Source organism: Podarcis erhardii, assembly GCF_964252035.2.
Source record: "Podarcis erhardii genome assembly, chromosome: 5".
Taxonomy (NCBI): domain Eukaryota; kingdom Metazoa; phylum Chordata; class Lepidosauria; order Squamata; family Lacertidae; genus Podarcis; species Podarcis erhardii.
The window spans coordinates 99,455,053-99,474,930 of record NC_138509.1 but is presented as its reverse complement, the minus strand read 5'-3'; the positions used below and the strand labels follow the sequence as shown (position 1 = coordinate 99,474,930).

The 19,878-nt window shown below is 44.6% G+C and overlaps 1 protein-coding gene and 1 long non-coding RNA gene across 2 annotated transcripts in view; both read right to left on the bottom strand.

Moving 5' to 3' along the window:
* LOC309342402 overlaps positions 1-19,878 on the bottom strand; it is a 346,777-nt gene that overhangs the window by 33,488 nt on the left and 293,411 nt on the right. The window lies entirely within an intron of this gene.
* The window catches only part of TPRG1 (tumor protein p63 regulated 1), a gene marked incomplete at its 3' end in the record, with an annotated part of 56,341 nt that overhangs the window by 31,621 nt on the left and 4,842 nt on the right, over positions 1-19,878 (bottom strand). The window contains exons 2-4 of the mRNA XM_081862836.1: positions 10,313-10,528; positions 8,524-8,615; positions 1,411-1,587 (exon numbers count right to left, since the gene is read on the bottom strand). Of these exons, the coding sequence (XP_081718962.1) occupies positions 1,411-1,587; positions 8,524-8,615; positions 10,313-10,519 (476 nt within the window). The 5' untranslated portion in view covers positions 10,520-10,528. The remainder of the gene's footprint in view (positions 1-1,410; positions 1,588-8,523; positions 8,616-10,312; positions 10,529-19,878) is intronic.

Sequence of the window (19,878 nt, the reverse complement as noted above, 5' to 3'; positions counted from 1 at the left end):
AAGGGCAACCAAAATGATTGAAGGGATGGAGAAACTCCCCACCAAGAACTACACCAAGGCTACAACATTTGGGGCTTTTCTGTTTAGAGAAAAGGCCTGGCAGAGGAGACATGCCATGGGCATCCAATGAAGAAGGATGCTGGAAGATTTAGGAAAGATAAAAGGGAGTACTTCTTCATAGAATCATAGCGGTTGGAGGATGGATGGCGGCTAACAGATTGAGGATGAATCCTGACAAGACAGAAGTACTGTTGTGGGGGGACAGGAAGCGGGCAGGTGTGGGGGACTCCCTGGTCCTGAATGGAGGAACTGTGTCCCTGAAGGACCAGGTGCGCAGCCTGGGAGTCATTCTGGACTCACAGCTGTCCATGAAGGCGGAAGTCAATTCTGTGTCCAGGGCAGCTGTCTCCCAGCTCCATCTGGTATGCAGGCTGAGACCCTCCCTGCCCACAGACTGTCTTGCCAGAGTGGTGCATGCTCTGGTTATCTCGCTTGGACTACTGCAATGCGCTCTACGTGGGGCTACCTTTGAAGGTGACCCAGAAAATACAACTAATCCAGAACGCGGAGCGGCTGCTGAGACCACATAACACTGGTCCTGAAAGACCTACATTGGCTCCCAGTACATTTCTGAGCACAATTCAAAGTGTTGGTGCTGACCTTTAAAGCCCTAAATGGCCTTGGCTCAGTAGACCTGAAGGAGCATCTCCACCCCCATCATTCTACCAGGACACTGAGGTCCAGCTCCGAGGGCCTTCTGGCGGTTCCCTCCCTGCGAGAAGCCAAGTTACAGAGAACCAGGCAGAGGGCCTTCTCGGTGGTGGCACCCTCCCTGTGGAACGCCCTCCCACCAGATGTCAAAGAGAACAACAACTACCAGACTTTTAGAAGATATCTGAAGGCAGCCCTGTTTAGGGAAGCTTTTAATGTTTAATAGGTTATTTTATTTTAGTGTTTTTTTGGAAGCCACCCAGAGTAGCTGGGGAAACCCAGCCAGATGGGCAGGATATAAATAAATTATTATTATTATTATTATTATTATTATTATTATTATTATTATTATATTAGAATCATAGAGTTGGAAGGGACCCCCAAGGGTCATCCATTCCAACCCCTTGCAAAGCAGGAATTTCAGCTAAAGCATCCAGGGCAGGTGGCCACCCAACCTCTGCTTAAGCCTCCAAGGAAGGAGAGTCCACAAAGTGATGCTTTAGTTGAGATCCCTGCACTGCAGCGGGTTGGACTGGATGACCTCGGGGGTCCCTTCCAACTTTATAATTTTGTGATTCCATGAACATTCAGGCTCCAGTTCAGCAGCGCATATCAAAAGCAGGTTGGAGCCATCACAACCTCCTCCCCCCCCCCCCCCCGCAAATTATCACGCTGACCACCCACAGGTGTGTGCCTCACCTGTCCAAGGACTTCTCAGGAAAGGTGAAAGGGCCCACGCAGATCCGGTTGATGTAGCTCAGGGGGACTCTCTGTAGCTCCAAGCACTTGAGCATGATGAAGTCGTATTTGCAGACCAGGAGGGCGGAGTCTGTGATGACCACGACACGCTCCTTCTCGTTGTTCCAGTGGTCTATCCTGGAGCAGGGCAAGGAAAGGAGACCCAACATAGTTCATTTATTTAATAAAGTTTATATACCACTAGAACGGAGGAGAAAACCTCAAAGCAGTTTGCAAAACAAGATAATGCAATAATTTTTTTTAAATGCCACCATGTTTGAAAATGTACAGAAAATTAGAACCGCAATAGAACAGGTGAAAAGAAATTAAAACTCCCGCAAACTTTCTCAATCTGGATAGGCTTGCCCAAATAAGAATGTCTTCAGCGGGTCCAAAAAGCGTGCAGTGAAGGTGCAAAGAAGGTGTCAATAAGCAGGGAGTTCCAAAGTGTTGCAAAAGTGCCAATTCTATCACTCCAGGAGGTCAGGTGGGAGCATATGGGGTAAGGCGATCTCACAGGTAGACTGGTCCCAAGTTGTTAAGGGTTTCATATACTAATAGTAACACCTTGGTTTTTTGTTTTTGTTTTAAAAGCTTTATTGATTTTTTAAAAAAACAGACAAAAGTTTGTCCGGAGAAATAAAATAGGTAATAAGTGTTACATCCAATCACAATAAATTCTTCTTTTTTCTATAATGACTTCCCGTCACCACATCATGCATCTACTATTTATCTCGTCCATTTTGTTGTTGTTGTTGTTTAGTCGTTTAGTCGTGTCCGACTCTTTGTGACCCCCTGGACCAGCGCATGCCAGGCACTCCTGTCTTCCGCTGCCTCCTGCAGTTTGGTCAAACTCATGCTGGTAGCTTCGAGAACACTGTCCAACCATCTCGTCCTCCGTCGTCCCCTTCTCCTTGTGCCCTCCATCTTTCCCAACATCAGGGTCTTTTCCAGGGAGTCTTCTCTTCTCATGAGGTGGCCAAAGTCTTGGAGCCTCAGCTTCAGGATCTGTCCTTCCAGGGAGCACTCAGGGCTGATTTCCTTCAGAATGGAGAGGTTGGATCTTCTTGCAGTCCATGGGACTCTCAAGAGTCTCCTCCAGCACCATAATTCAAAAGCATCAATTCTTCGGCTATCAGCCTTCTTTATGGTCCAGCTCTCACTTCCATACATCACTCCTGGGAAAACCATAGCTTGAACTATACAGACCTTTGTTGGCAAGGTGATGTCTCTGCTTTTTAAGATGCTGCCTAGGTTTGTCATTGCTTTCCTCCCAAGAAGCAAGCGTCTTTTAATTTCGTGACTGCTGTCACCATCTGCAGTGATCATGGAGCCCAAGAAAGTAAAATCTCTCACTGCCTCCATTTCTTCCCCTTCTATTCGCCAGGAGGTGATGGGACCAGTGGCCATGGTCTTCATTTTTTTTGATGTTGAGCTTCAGACCATATTTTGCGCTCTCCTCTTTCACCCTCATTAAAAGGTTCTTTAATTCCTCCTCACTTTCTGCCATCAAGGTTGTGTCATCTGCATATCTGAGGTTGTTGATATTTCTCCCGGCAATCTTAATTCCAGCTTGGGATTCATCCAGTCCAGCCTTTTGCATGATGAATTCTGCATATAAGTTAAATAAGCAGGGAGACAATATACAGCCTTGTTGTACTCCTTTCCCAATTTTGAACCAATCAGTTGTTCCATATACCTTTGTTAATTTTCATTACTAAATTATTACCGTATTTTTCGCTCTATAAGACGCACCAGACCATAAGACTCACCTAGTTTTTGGAGAAGGAAAACAAGAAAAAAAATATTCTGAATTTCAGAAGCCAGAACAGCAAGAGGGATCACTGCGCAGTGAAAGCAACAATCCCTCTTGCTGTTCTGGCTTCTGGGATAGCTGCGCAGCCTGCATTTGCTCCATAAGACGCACACACATTTCCCCTTACTTCTTAGGAGGGAAAAAGTGAGTCTTATAGAGCAAAAAATACCGTATTTTATAAATGTCCACAAAATCACAGAAGTCATTCAAGGCCTGCTGTTGACGTCATATTACTACAGTATTCCTTAAGGTATTTTTTTGTACATGTCCCATTTTTTAATAAATGTTTGATCACTATGGCCTCTCATTTTCCCTGTCACTTTTGCCAATTCGACATACTCTAGCAGTTTCTAATCATAACACCTTGATCTCGGGCCAGGAGCAGATCTCTGAGCCCAAGTGTTGCATGCTGGCAAGGCCTCCCTCCTGTCAGCAATTGCGCTGCAGCATTCTGCACTGACTGCAGCTTCTGGATCAATCCCAAGGGAAGTCCCAGATGGAGAGCATTGCAGCAATCCGGTAACCAATGCGCAAAACGCGGTGATCAGGCTCTCTCGGTCCAGGAATGGCCCTAGCTGTCAACACAGTCCCGGTTAAACTTTGGCAGACCGAAGGAAGGAATGAGCTCCTTAACACAGAATTGGCAAAATTGGCAAAAAATGTATAAAAACGAAAAGTGTGTTCGAGATGTGAAACAGAAGGTACGTTCTATCATATGAGGTGAGATTGTAAGAAGGTAAAATCTTACTGGGAAATGATATACAATGGATTGAAGAAAATGTTTAAAATAACTTTTGTAAAAAAACCAGAATCCTTTTTATTAGGTATTTTAGGTCGAGACATACCAAAAGAAATGAGGACTTTATTTATGTATGCCACTACAGCAACAAGAATGTTGATCGCACAAAACTGGAAGACTGGAGAAATACCAACTAAAGAACAATGGCAAGAGAAGTTGATGAACTATGCAGAACTGGCAAAAATGACAGACAGACTAAGAGAAAAAGACAACAGTGACTTTGAAAAAGATTGGGAACCATTCATATAATATTTGCAGAAACAAAGAAAGGCAATAGACTTGATGGGAGGATTTAAATGAACATCCACATTCTTAGCATCAGAAAATGTTTGGAAGATAGCGAAATAAGATGATGTATTTAATTTTATTTTTATGTTTTTAAGGTTTGATGTTCTGTTATTAATAACTTTTTCTGTTGAGAGATAGCAAAATGGGTGAAAATATAAACAAACCAGAAACGCAAGTTGGGGGAAGTGTGGGAGGGGAGGGAGGGAGGAATCTACCGGTATAGGAAATGTTAAGAATTTGAGATGTATGTAATGAACGAAAATGAAAAATGAATATATATTTTTTTAAAGAGCTGTTAACACAGAATCACAGAATTGTTGAGTGGGGAGGTACCCTCAAGGGTCATCTAGTCCAACCCGCTGCAACACATGGGAAACGGGGATCTCAGAACAGCAGCATTTAGGTTTGTGTGTTGCTTGGGGGAGTCTGAGTTAGGAAAGCTCGTGCAAAAATATGAGGCAAACTGAATTTCCTTCCCCCTCCTTGGTTGCACCAGGCTGGCAAATGGTGCCTTCCGGGCTCTGCGAAAACCATCTCCTCTTGCAAAATCTTTTTAATTTGATATAGCGGAAGAGATCCTTCATTTTGCATAATTAGCATTATCAGAAACAGATTTGCCAATTTGTTTCGGGAGTTTTGAGTTCCAACATGATTTGCTGTCAGAGGTTGGGTGACCATCTGTCAGGGATTATTCAGCTGTGATTTCTGTGTTTCAGGGGGTTGGACTAAATGAGCCTTAAGGTCCCTTCCAGCGCCAAGATTCTGCGATCCTGTGTTCATGAATTCATTCTTTTTTGCACCATCTAGTAAACCTTCACACCCCTGCCTCATTCACAAGGTCTTCATTCCTTCTTCTTTCTTTAAATGCTTTATTGGTTGAAAACTTTATAACAGAAATATGCAATAGATGTTATAGGCAAAATAAGAAATGCAAAATAAGCAATTATTCATTCTTTTACTAATACTTGGTTTGCGCATCCATTTGTGATTAAATTTGACAAGACCTCCGATCTTCCCATTGTGTTCCCGAATTAAGTTCCTTAAATACGCGCTTAAACTTTACTTGCTCTATGTTATTTGACTTACTATAAATTTAATTTTACAAAATTATCCTACTTACACACCGAAGCTCAATCAAGACCTGCCAACGGATGGATCTTTTGACCGTGTTCTTTTACATATACTCTGTATATATCCCACTCTCTGATAAATTTTTCATTCCAAACTGAAACACAATCTCCGTGCTGGATAACCAATTATCCCCCCTGGATGTTTTTTTAAACCACAACATTCCTGTTTGGACAAACTACAAAGACGCTCAGAAAATTGGTGTGAATTTTAATCTATTTTAGCATTTTCCAATTTTTGTATATTTTAAAGTATTGTTGCCAATTTTTCTTGATTTCCTTGTTTTGTCTTTGAAGTTGGTGTCTTTCCTCTTTACAATCAAGCAGTGTGTCAATTTTGTGAAATAAATAAAATAAACGATATATGCGAGAATTCACCCTTCACCCACCAGGGGGCAGTATTGAAACTGCAAAAAAGCAAATCCTGGTCAAATGATTCACCAGGTATCTATACCATATACGGTTCTTTTTATAGCTCTTTATAGGCAACTGTTTGCGATTTGCATGGCTTATAATTACATGGTCTCCAGGGAAAACAACATCTGCCAAGGTGTTCCTTCCAATCGCCATGCGTTGCCTTGAGGGACGGGTTGCTGCTCAGCGGCAACAGAGAAACTGTAATTAAAGCAGCAACTTTGAGGACTTTTGCAGGAAGCGTAAGGAGATTTTTAAAGTCAGGAGGGATTGCTATTATTTATATATACAGCCCCGTCAGTTTGCATAGCTCTCTCCATAGCAACAGAAAAAATATCCACTATAATCTAAAAGAAAAATAGGTAATGGTGTGGAGGGGAAGATGTCCTGGGGGGGGGGAGAAAGGGGGGTGTTTGAAATGGTTGCAAAGCATGAGGAAATCAATGCAGTGACCCAACAGGTCTTATAACTTACAGACAGGTCTCTGCCCCAACCAGCTTACAAACGGTGTTTGTAGATTGGGAAGGGCTCAGTGGGAGTGCAATTTTGGGGGCGAGTGGAAAATTCTCTACCCGCCTGATTTTCAGGAGGCAAAATTGGGGGTGCCATTTTGCGGAGTATTTCTGCAGCGGCGGCAGCAGGAAGAGAAGATTCTGGAAGGGTTAGAAAATGGAAGAAGGAAATTCTACACAGAATTCTCTTCTGAAAACCTTTGGCCGGAAGAAATAAGATTGTTCGTTTCCTAGAACCATAAGAAGACACCTAGTTTGGTACTCCTAGGGGATATAACCTAGGGGATTTTATTATTATGATTATGATTATTATTGCATCCATGCCAACATGACCTTGCAAGGGGCCGCTCGGGACTTCGTAGAAAGCATGGCCTCCATGGGGCTGTCCCTGAATAGGTTTGGCCCAACTCATAGTCATGGACATGCCTTAGACCTGGTGTTCACCTCTAGTGATGTGGGTGATGTGACACTAAGTAAAAGCAAAACAAAAGAAGTGCCATGGCCAGATCACTTCCTGGTGCAACTGGACTTCTCCGCAACCCTTCCCCTCTGCAGGGAGGTGGGACCGATTCAGATGGTCCGCCCCCAACACTTAATGGATCCAAATGGTTTCCAGAGAGTGGTAGGGGATGTTTTATCCCATGTTGATGGCCTTTCAGCTGATTCCCTGGTGGCCCGCTGGAATGCGATGTTAACCAGGGCTACCGACTGTCTGGCTCCGAAGCGCCCTCTCCGATTGCATGGAGCCCAGACAGCCCCATGGTTTCCCCGGAGCTGAGAGCGATTGCTGAGATGGCTAGAGCGCCGGTGGTGGGAAACTCATTTTGAATTGGACCGGATACGGATTAAAGCTCAACGTTGAGCCTACCAAGTGGCAGTAGCGACGGCGAAGAAGACCTTCACCGCCTCTATTGCATCTGCAGAAAACAGTATAGTGGTACCTCGGGTTAAGTACTTAATTCGTTCTGGAGGTCCATTCTTAACCTGAAACTGTTCTTAACCTGAAGCACCACTTTAGCTAATGGGGCCTCCTGCTGCTGCCACACCACCGGAGCATGATTTCTGTTCTCATCCTGAAGCAAAGTTCCCGAGGTACTATTTGTGGGTTAGCAGAGTCTGTAACCTGAAGCATACGTAACCTGAAGCGTATGTAACCTGAGGTACCACTGTACCAAGAGACTCTTTCGGGGGGTAGTATCTAACATAATAACCTTTGCCATTGGAGTCTCGGGAGCACCTCAAGATCTCCTTTAACAATTTTGCAAAGTTATTTGCAAATAAAATTGCTCAAATACAGAAGGAGGTAGACTTCGCCCCGTTAGCAGGACCGGGATGGGGGAATGTCAGAGCGCTGTCTAATCAGGCTGTCTAATCAATTTCAACCTGTTACCTTCCTTTTCCCTCCCCATCCCTTTCCCCTTGTGTGTTGTGTCCCTTTAGATCAGGGGCCAGCAAACCTTTTGAGCAGGGGGCCAGTCCACTGGCCCTCGGACCTTGTGGGGGGCCAGAGTACCGGGGTCTGCCGGTATTCACATACCTTCATAAGGTGGGCTCCAGCGCAGCTTTTTATTTGTTGATCCACTGCGCAGCCACCACCCACCCATTGGCCAGGGCCTTACGCAGCTTTGCAGGCGATTGGCCATGACTGGCGCCCGCCTTTGCTCGCACTTTGAGTAGGACATTTTAATGTATTTTTAATCTTTGTTGGAAGCCACCCAGAGTGGCTGGGGAAACCCAGCCAGATGAGTGGTGGTACAAATAAATTATTATTATTATTATTATTATTATTATTATTATTGAGGGAGGAGGCACCGCTGCAGTGCCTGAGAGGGAGGGGGGGAATGGCAGTGCTGGGGAAAAATGGTGGCTGGGAAAAAAAGAGAGAAAAAAGAACAGAACTCCATTCCCCACACTGATCCATGGGCCAGATCCTGAAGGCAATTGGGCTGGATCCGGCCCACGGACCTTAGTTTGCCGACCCCTGTTTTAGATTGCAAGCTTGTGGGCAGAGACTGTCATGTTTTGATTGCACATAAGCCGCTCTGGAAGCTTTTTCGGCTGAAGAACGGGGCACAGACACCTCAAATAAATAAAAATAAGTAAGGAAGAGGGGCTTACTCAGCCAGAAGCCAGAAGCTGTGGGCCGTTTCCCCCATGTTCGCTGTCACATGGGCCCTGAGGTCATCCATGGCTTGGTCAAAGGCTCCAGGCTGAAGAACAAAACGAGAGAGATCACAGGAAAGAAGGAACAGAGGGAAATCATGGACAGGGAAATAGCAGGCATTTCCTGGTCTTTGTGCACGGTCGTAACCATTGAAGAAGCGTTGAGCATTAACCAGAAACTCGAACTGAGGGCAGGTCCCAAGGTGGGTTACAACAATTGCAAGTTAAAAAAACAAAACAAAACAGCTCAGTTCAATCCACGCTGACTCACTATAACGCAGCTTCCTATCTTCCTGGCTGAAAAAATAATCCTCACTCCTGTCTTAAGGTAAAGGTAAAGGGACCCCTGACCATTAGGTCCAGTCGTGACCGACTCTGGGGTTGCGGCGCTCATCTCGCTTTATTGGCCGAGGGAGCCAGTGTACAGCTTCCGGGTCATGTGGCCAGCATCACTAAGCCACTTCTGGCGAACCAGAGCAGCGCACGGAAACGCCGTTTACCTTCCCACCAGAAGGGTACCTGTTTATCTACTTGCACTTTGATGTGCTTTTGAACTGCTAGGTTGGCAGGAGCAGGGACCGAGCGACGGGAGCTCACCCCATTGCGGTGATTCGAACCGCCGACCTTCTGATCAGCAAGCCCTAGGCTCTGTGGTTTAACTCACAGCACCACCCGTGTCCCTCCAACCCTGCATTAACTGCATAGCAAAGATCTCAGGCCTCTGCTCTGGCTTCAAAATTCTACACACAGTGGATCATGGGTAGATTGTTAAAGCCACTTCCGAGCTGGAGAGGAGGTGAGGTTGCGGTCTTCACACCCCTTCCCACGCATGCAGGGGCTGGCTCACAACCCCCGCGATACTTGGGGAATCCTCGGACGTTTCATCCCCCGGCCAGCCAATCGGCTGGTCCAGGAGGCGTGGCCCGTCCTATTTAGGGCTGGCATGGCCAAGGACCTCCCTCTTTCCACGCTCCAGCTGATTGGGTTTTCCCACCCGTTAGGTTAGGCTCTCTGACCTTGCTATGGACTTTGGTTGGTCGCCATTGAGGGGCCTGGTAGGAATTTTTCCACTTGGCAAATTGGCACCAGCCACTTGGTTTTTTGCCTACCTCGTAGCAAACGTCACAACTTCCTTGGCATTGGCGGTTAGGCATTGGTATCGTTCTGTAGATGGAAGAGGGGAGGAAGCGCCATCACCTGCCCCACATATTGAAGGGTAGTCCGGTAAAGGACTCTGGGGGTGTGTGGCCTTGTCCTAAGCCTATGGAGGTGTGGGCCTACGGCACGCCCCCTAGCGGTGACCCCGGGGGAGTTCCTAGTTGATGTGCATCAGCAGGACTCCCCCTACTGGTGGTTAACCCTTGCCAGTCTTCAAGCAAGCAGGCTGAAGCCGGTTAGTTGATAGGACCAATGCCTAAGCCAATACCGCTCAATTTCTGTAATCAATAAAGTTGTGGCCTAATTTGACCCATTAACCTAAAATTCTGATGTCTCGTGTCTTTATTTCCGAGGGGGGAGGCGGGAACTCGCCACGCAACCCGCCTGCCCCACCCGCCCCCCTGCAAAAAAAAAGGAGACCATGCACGAGGGAAAGAGGCCCACCTCTGAAACAGAGGGCTCTTCCCTGCATTGCAGAGGGTTGGAATAGATTACCTTTGGGATCCCTTCCCACTCTGCGATTCCATTCCGTGCCTTTTCTTGCAGGACCCGCAACCCCTCCCGGAACGGAAAAGGGTCAACTCACCCTCGTGGCGAAGTATTTCCTTGAATCGTAGGGGTCGGCGTGAGGGCGCGGGTAGAGCATGGTCTTGGGAGCAGACGGCGGAAAGGATCCTGAATCCGGTTCCTGCGCGGTTCCAGCTCTGGGATTTCCCTTGCTCTTCTCTTCCAGCTCCTCCTGCTGCTGCATCTCCACTGTTTTGAACTCTTGGTAGTTTCCACCGCCTGACATTCCGGGCCCCTTCGAAGCAAGCAGAGGCACCCAAAGGGTTAACACAGGGGCTTGCCCTTTGCCCACCTGCGCCTCTAACAGATGCAGCTCAGGTCCGCATTTGGGTAGAAACTGTTTCTCAGGCGGCTAGTCCTAGTCCTTATAACCCTGGACCTTCTTCCAGAAAGCAGAAGCAGAAAGAGATCATTTCCGGGGTGTGCACTATCCTGCGCTATCTCTGCTGCTTTCTTATGGCACCTGGAAGCATAGATTTGATCCAAGGTGGGAAGAGTGCATATTGGAACATATTTGGTGGGTTCAGGAACAGAACATAAGAGGAAGCTGCTGGATCAGACTAAAGGCCCATCTAGTCCGGCATTCTGTTCTCACAGTAGACAACCAGATGCCCCACTGGGGAACCCTCAAGTGGGATTGGAGGACAAGAGCAGCTCTTCCTCTGGTGGCTTCCAGGAATTCAGAAATGTTGCTGCCTCTGGAGATAGAGGTCATCCTGGCAGGGCAGGGCCACCCTGGCTAGTAGCCATTGGTCACACTCCTCTCTGTGAATTTGTCTGCTCCTCTTCCAAAGACATCCTGCGCTATGTTATGGGCTTGCTATGTACTGAGTTGAATAGGATCCAAAATGCAGCAGTCTGATTGGCCCTAGAACAATAGGATCCAGAATGCAGCAGTCTGATTGGCCCTAGAACAATAGGATACAGAATGCAGCAGTCTGATTGGTCCTAGAACAGTAGGATTCAGAATGCAGCAGTCTGATTGGTCCTAGAACAATAGGATTCAGAATGCAACAGTCTGATTGGTCCTAGAACAATAGGATCCAGAATGCAGCAGCCTGATTGGTCCTAGAACAATAGGCTCCAGAATGTAGCAGTCTGATTGGTCCTAGAACAATAGGATCGAGAATGCCGGGGAAAGATGCAAAAAAAACCGGAGGAACCCCGGGGGAAAGGAAGGTATCCAGGCAGGAGGAGGTTAAAGATCTAGACATTCTATGGTTAAAAATCAAAGAAGAATTCAAGCAAAGGGAAATACATATGGAAAGTAAATTAGGAGAACTACAGGAGCAAATAGATAACAAAATAGAAAGTGCTGTAGGGGAACTTACTAAAAAGATACAAGACTTGACAGTCAAATCAAAAATATTTGAAGAATCAAATAAAAGAACACAGAAAGACTTGAGGGACCAAAAGAAAGAAACTGAAAGGTTAAAGGATGAAATAAAAAATTTAAATAAAACACAAGATCAACTGTGGGACAACTTAGCTATGACAGAACTGCGCCAAAAAAATCTTAATTTAAAATTCAGAGGGATAGTAGAAGAAACAAATGAGAATATAAGGGAAAGAATAGTCAAAGAACTTGCAAAATGGTTACAGATGGGAGAAGAACAAGTAGCATATACTATAGAGAATGCGTTTAGAATAAGAGGAAAACCACAACAAAACAAATTTTAAAAAAACCCTGGAGATTGCTTAGTAATTTTCAATACTATGGAAATGAAGAATACAATACTAAGAACGAGCTTCAAAAGAAAGTTAGTGATTGGAGACCGCCCAATCATTATTTTCAAAGAAATTCCACTTAGGATTCTCCGCAAAAGGGAAGGATATACTCAGTTGACAAGAGTGTTGAAAAGAAACGCAATCCTATACAAATGGGAATTTCCAGAAGGGGTTTCTTTCTATTACAAGAACAAAAAATTCAAGTTGACAGATACACTTGAAGCAGAAAAGTTCCTGAGAAGATACGAAAAAGATTTAGGTAGAGAGGAGGCAGGACAGCGAGTAGGTGACTTGGTTGCGGGGGGGCAGGGGGACACGGGGCCGGGAGTGGGGGGTCGGGGGGGGAGACGGAGGACTCAGGGTCGGAGGAAGAAGAAGAAGGAGAAAGCAGAGAATCTAAAAGAAAGAATAATACCAGATTATAAAGCAGAAATAAGGATAAAGTGAATTCAGTAATAACCCAAAATGTCTCTTAAGTTTTTTTCATGGAATGTGAACGGCTTTAACGACAAGTCCAAGAGAAATAAATTTGAAAAGATTATAAAGAAAAAAAACATTGATGTCATTTGTTGCCAAGAAACCCATGTTGCTAAAAAACACAAGCATATTTTAATAAATAAAAGGTTGGGAATAGAATTCATCAATTCAGACTCTAAGAAAAAGAGAGGAGTAGTAATCTATGCGAAAGAGAAATTAGAACCCAAACAAATATGCAAGGATGAGGAAGGAAGAATCCTAGGTATCCAAATTAATTACCAGGGAGAGAGAATAAATGTGGTAACAGTTTATGCCCCAAACTCAAATAGAATGGAGTTTTTTAAAAAATTGGAACAACTTCTATTAGATCTAGATAACAATAAACTAGTCCTACTTGGAGATTTAAACGCGGTACCGACACCAGAACTAGATAGAAACACAAGGGGAAAAAATCTAAACCAAGGGAAATTACCAAAATCGTTCAATGATCTGGAAGAAAACCTGGACTTAATAGATATATGGAGATACAGAAACCCCACAACGAAACAATTTACTCATTTCTCTGAACCACACCAGAGTTGGAGCAGACTGGATCAAATATGGATCTCGAGAGAATTAATAATAAGAACAGAGAGATGTGAAATTTTACCCAGAACCTTATCGGATCACAGCCCAATAACATTACAATTAAAATGGAAGACCCAAGGTCTATACAGATGGAGAATGAATGATTACTTATTTGAAAAAGAAGAAGTGATCGAAAAAGCAAAAACCACTATAAAAGATTATTTTGCCTTAAATATCACTAAAGAGATTGGAATAGATACAGTATGGGATGCTAGTAAGGCTGTGTTAAGAGGTCTCCTGATACAACAAAACTCTCAAAGAAAGAAGGCTAAGGAAAGGAAGAAAGAAGAATTAATCCTTCAACTGAAAGAATGTGAAAAAATATGATAAAAAATCCAAAAGATGACGGCCATAAGCAACAATATACAGTGGTGCCTCACAAGACGAAATTAATTCATTCCGCAAGTCTTTTCGTCTTGCGAGTTTTTCGTCTTGCGAAGCACGGTTTCCCATAGGAATGCATTAAAAATCAATTAATGCGTTCCTATGGAAACCGCCTTCAGACCAGGTTCGGGGACAGTCTGTCCCCCGACCTCTTCTGAAGGCCGGTGGGGGGCGAAAGTCTTTGCTCCCCCCCCCCTGCCTGTCTTCCCGGGAGAGCGGAGAAACGCAGCGCTGCGTTTCTCCGCTCTCCCGGGAAGGCAGGCAGGGGGGACAAAGACTTTCGCCCCCCACCGGCCTTCAGAAGAGGTCCAGGACCTCTTCTGAAGGCCGGTGGGGGGCGAAAGTCTTTGTCCCCCCTGCCTGCCTTCCCGGGGGCTTTTAAATCGCCCCGGGACAGCGGAAAATTCCTCCGCTGCCCCGGGGCGATTTTAAAATGCTGGCGGGCAGCAGCGCTGCCGCCCGCCAGCATTTTAAGATCACCCCAGACAGCGGAGACTTCTCCGCTCCTGGGGCGATTTTAAAATGCTGTCCGGCGGCAGCGAAGCCTTCGCTGCCGCCCACCAGCATTTTAAAAACCCTGGGACAGCGGAAAATTCCTCCGCTGTCTGGGGTGATCTTAAAATGCTGGCGGGCGGCAGCGCTGCTGCCCGCCAGCATTTTAAAATCGCCCCGGGGCAGCGGAGGAATTTTCCGCTGTCCCGGGGCGATTTAAAAGCCCCCGGAAGGCAGGCAGGGGGGACAAAGACTTTCGCCCCCCACCGGCCTTCAGAAGAGGTCCTCTCCCGGGAAGGCAGGCGGCGGGGGGGGGGGAGCAAAGACTTTTGCCCCCCGCCCGCCTTCAGAAGAGGTTCAGGACCTCTTCTGAAGGCGGGCGGGGGGCAAAAGTCTTTGCTCCCCTCTGCCTGCCTTCAAAAGCCATCCGGGATAGCGGGAAGCGCTTCCCTGCTATCCCGGACCGCTTTTAAAATGCTGGCGGTGGGGAGCAAAGCCTTTCGGCCCCCGCCGGCCTTCCTGGACCTCTTCTGAAGGCCGGAGGGGGGGAAAAGGCTTTGCTCCCCACCGCTAGCATTTAAAAGAGGTCCCCGGAGATTTCCCTATGGGCTTTCTTCTTGCGAAGCAAGCCCATAGGGAAATTCGTTTTGCGAAGCGCCTCCAAAACGGAAAACCCTTTCGTCTAGCGGGTTTTCCGTCTTGCGAGGCATTCGTCTTGCGGGGCACCACTGTAAAATGCTCCAAACACAATATTCAACATTAATAAACCAAGAGGTTGAATGGGGAATAAAGTTAATGAAACAAAAGTTTTTCGAATCGGCAAATAAAATTGGAAAACTTTTGGCGTGGCAACTGAGAAAAAGAAGAAAAAGTAGCATCATAAACAAAATAAAAGTAGAAGAGCAAGTTCTGGAAGATCCTATTGTAATAAAAAAGAACTTCCTTAAATTTTATGAGAACCTATACAAAAGAGAAGAAGAAGATTTAACGAACATTATAAAATACCTAGAAGAAAATAGTCCCAAAAAAATAAGAGAAGAAGAAAGAACCGCCTTAAACAGACCCATAAAAATAGAGGAAATTCGAGAAGCGATCAAGAGAATGAAACTAGGAAAAGCCCCAGGACCAGATGGGTTATCAGCTAAATATTACAAGGTCCTAGAGGAATATATAACACCAGTGCTATGTGATGTTATGAATGAGATATTAAGAGGAGGAAAAATGCCAACATCTTGGAAAGAAGCCTACATCACGCTGATCCCGAAACCAGATTCAGATAAACTTAACATTAAGAATTACAGACCGATTTCTCTACTGAATAACGATTATAAAATTTTTGCAGACATAATGGCCCATAGACTTAAAAAGTGTTTAATTAACCTTATTCATAGTGATCAGGCCGGCTTTCTTCCTAATAGACAAATAAAAGACAACATCAGACACACAATAGACATTATTGAATATCTAGAATGTCATAATGAAATTCCTGCCGCTTTACTGTTCGTTGATGCCGAGAAGGCTTTTGATAATGTTTCTTGGGGTTTCCTAATAAAATGCCTGGAAAAAACAGGGATAGAGGGCACATTCCTAGAAGGAGTTAGAGCAATATACACACAACAAAGAGCCAGATTAATAATAAATAATAACCTGACAGAACAGTTTGAAATAGCAAAAGGTACCCGACAGGGGTGCCCTCTATCACCGCTGTTGTTTATCATGGTTTTAGAGACAATTACAAATAAGATAAGGAAAACCCCAGAGATCCGTGGCATAAAAATCGGCGTGCAAGAATACAAATTGAAAACATATGCAGACGATCTTATGTTGTCATTGGAAGAACCAAAGGAGAGCATCGGCAAAGCTATAAAATTACTGGAAGAATTTGGAAAATTATCGGGATTTAAATTGAACAAGGAAAAAACAAAAATAATGACTAAAAATATGAAAGAAGATACCAAAAATGAGCTTGAAAGACAAACTGGAATTAAAATAGCTAAAAAAGTTAAATACCTTGGAATTTGGATAACTATGAAAAATATAAATTTGATGGAAAATAATTATAAGAAAACATGGAAAGAAATAATGAAGGACTTAGATACATGGAATAGATTACATCTTTCGTGGATGGGTAGAATGGCGGCGATTAAAATGAGTTTATTACCCAAATTACTCTTCTTATTCCAGAACATTCCAATAATTAGGGGAATTGCAATATTTAAAGAATGGCAGAGATTACTTTCCAAATTTATTTGGCGGGGGGAAAGACCCAGAATCAAATTTAAATTGCTTACAGATCAAAGAGATAGGGGGGGGGGTTGCGGTTCCAAATCTGAGGCTATATTATGAGGCCGCATGCCTTTGTTGGGTAAAAGATTGGATCGTCATCAAAAATAAAGAGATGTTAGACCTAGAGGGGTTTAACTTAAGATTTGGTTGGCACGCCTATCTATGGCGAGACAAGGGAAGGGTCCATAAAGGTTTTTCTAACCATATCTTCAGAGGGCCACTACTGGAAGTCTGGGAAAGGAATAAAAAATTGCTGGAGCAGAAAACACCCTGGTGGCTATCACCAATTGATATTTTAACAATTAAAAAATCAAACCTTGAGGGGGAACGATGGACATATGAGGACCTACTAACTAAAACAGAATCCGGGTGGAGGATTAGACCATATGAAGAAATAAAAAATAAGTTGACTGGTTGGATTCAATATCATCAAATAAACTCAATGTGGACGGAAGATAAAAAGATTGGAATAAGTGAGAAAAAATCCAGATTCCAGATTGAAATAATAGAAAGTAAAACAAAATTACTATCAAAAATGTACAACCAGTTGCTTGAGTGGGACACCAAGGACGAGGAAGTAAAGGAGGTGATGGTGAAGTGGGCGGTAGATCTAGGGTACAATATAGAATTTGATAAATGGAAGGCTTTATGGCGTAAAGATATGAATTATTCAGCATGCACGACACTCAAGGAAAATATGTATAAGATGATGTACAGATGGTACATAACGCCGATAAAATCGCATAAAATTTATAGAACAGGTGATAAATTGTGTTGGAAATGTAAGAACAAGGAGGGCGAATTCTTCCACATGTGGTGGACGTGCGAGATTCTCAAGAAATTCTGGGAATCTATTTATAATGAATTAAAAAAAATTCTTAAATATACGTTCGTCAAAAAGCCTGAAGCCTTCCTGCTGGGGATAATTGGCAAGGATATTAAAGAAGAAGATAGGACCTTTTTTCAATATGCAACAGCGGCCGCTAGAACCCTCATAGCACAGTACTGGAAAACATCAAAAATCCCAACATTAAAGGAGTGGCAATTTAAATTATTGGACTATTTAGAATTGGCAAAATTGACACAGAAAATAAGAAATCAAAAACGTACAAAATTTAGTAATGAATGGGATAAATTTAGAACATACATGGAAATAGAGACAAGGGGAAAATCAAAATGTTAATCAGAAATATATATGTATATATAAAAAAAAAAAATATCACAGTAGGCATGAGATAACGCTTACTACGTTATAAATTTCATTTTGGAATAGATACAGCAGATAGATAACTAAGATAACATTATCCAAAATCGAGATAAAGGGAAGTCGATCAATGTTGTTGTAAAATTAATGTTGTGTTGTTTATGTTGTATGTATTGTATGTTTTTCTCTTTCTTTTTTTCTTTTTTATGTTTGTTTTATTTATTTTATTATTTTGTACGTCTGCGAAATATATTTATGCAAAACTTAATAAATATATATATATATATATATAAAAGAGAATGCAGCAGTCTGATTGGCCCTAGAACAATAGGATTCAGAATGCAGCAGCGTGATTGGTCCTAGAACAATAGGATCCAGAATGCAGCAGTCTGATTGGTCCACAGGAGCCACCCAATCCAGCTCCAGGTGGAAGTGAATCCGCAACCTGATTGGCCTACAGGTGAATCCCGGAATTAGCCAATCACGTGGGGCCCATTGTGTAAATAATGTATATAAAGCAGACAGTTCTGGGGAAAATTCCCTTCCTCCTCACCACTATGAGCTGAATAAAGAGCATGGAATCCACTCTCAACTCCGAGTATATTTCAGGGCTGGTGCCCTTTCGATGTTTATTGGGGTTTTTAAAAATGATTTTTAATGTTTATGGAGGATTGCAGCTCTTGGAAATCTTTATACCATGGGTAGGCAAACTAAGGCCCTGGATCCGAGCCAATAGCCTTCTCAATCCGGCCCACAGACAGTCCAGGAATCAGCGTGTTTTTACATGAGCAGAATGCGTGCTTTAATTTAAAATGCATTTCTGGGTTATTTGTGGGGCATAGGAACTCGTTCATCCCCCCCCCTCAAAATATAGTCTGGCCCCCACAAGGTCTGAGGGACAGTGGACCGGCCCCCTGCCGAAAAAGTTTGCTAACCCTTGTACACTTTACACCTGCATGTCTCAAGGCGAGATATATAAAAAAAGCGCAGAAAGTAACAGCAAATGATTAAGTACAGCAGACACCCAATGCATAGGCTAAAATCATTGCTTCCCTCTGCCACCAGGTGAGCTGTTTACCTGCTGAGCCTTCTGTGCAGGTGCTCAGGCCAAGGCCCCTCCCCTGCTCTGCCTTCCGACGGCTCCTTATCGTTAATCTGAATTTGGAGAAGACAAACCTTCTAACAGAGGACTCTTTCAAACAGAATCGTTGCAGCTGGCGGGAAGCCACAGCTAGTGCATCTCAGCCACCTTCATTACGTGGCCAAGCACTTAATTGTCTACCGTGGCTGTTGGCCTCTGTCTGTCTCGAGATAAAAATGGAGTGCTCCTCCGAGGGTGAAGTCAAACAGTTAGCAGCACCCAAGTGACCTCCCCAGGGTGAAATCCTGGGCAGTGTGTGTGGAGCTCCTGGGCTACCCAGATGACCTACCCTCTCTGCCTGGCTGATGTGATCCAAAGGAAAGCAGATCAAGGGATTTGTGTAGAATCTACTGCTTAGTCCTTTCTTCTCCTGAAGATGTTCCGCAAGGAAGCAGGCATGTGTTATGTATCCAGTGGTCTGTGTTTGCCTGAGCTTGAGTCTGGACTAAGCAATCTGAGCTCCTGTGTTCTGAGTCGATACATGATGTCCAATCACAGAACATTTCAGGATTTGGGCCTCTGCCATTGGCCCTTCAACTCTGAGTCGTTATTCGCAGCTTGGAAGTTTAGACAGCCAATCACGTTGGGAGTGGGAGTGGCCCAGGCTTACAGGAATGTATATAATAATAATAATAATAATAATAATAATAATAATAATAATAATAATTGTCAGGGCTCCCTCTAGGTCCCAGCTCACAGAGGACCAACGCCAGGCTGATATTATGTACAAAAGTCTTTATTGAAGTATAATTTCCATTTTAAAGCCAGAGCGTGCAACCCTACGTCTAGACTCTAGATAGGCGAAGTCCCCTCTGAGTCACTCCCCCTTCCGCACCAGTTTAAGATCCTAGCCCGGCTCCACCTCCTGCGCTGTTCCTTCCTCCTCTGGGTCCTTCTGCCCCCTGGGGTTTCCTCCCTCCTGGACTCTTCTGACGCTGACCCCCCTGATTCTTGCCCTTCCTTCCGGCGGGCTTTGGGACCTGGCTCCCTATCCGGGCTACCTGCTGTGCCGCTCGCCTATACATTTGAACTTGGCGCGCGCGCCCAGCCGGTGACTTTCCTCTTGACCGTTTCCCCGCTCTCCGATGGAGGCGTGGCCAATCCTGACTCATCTCCTCCCTCTGGTGGTGAGAAGACTGGTCCCGATGCCTGGGACTCCTCCCCCCCCACTACGCTCTGGTGGGGACGCTGGTCCTGATTTCCAACTGCTGCTCAGGGAGTCCCCGCTGGCCCCTTCCTTCTGGGG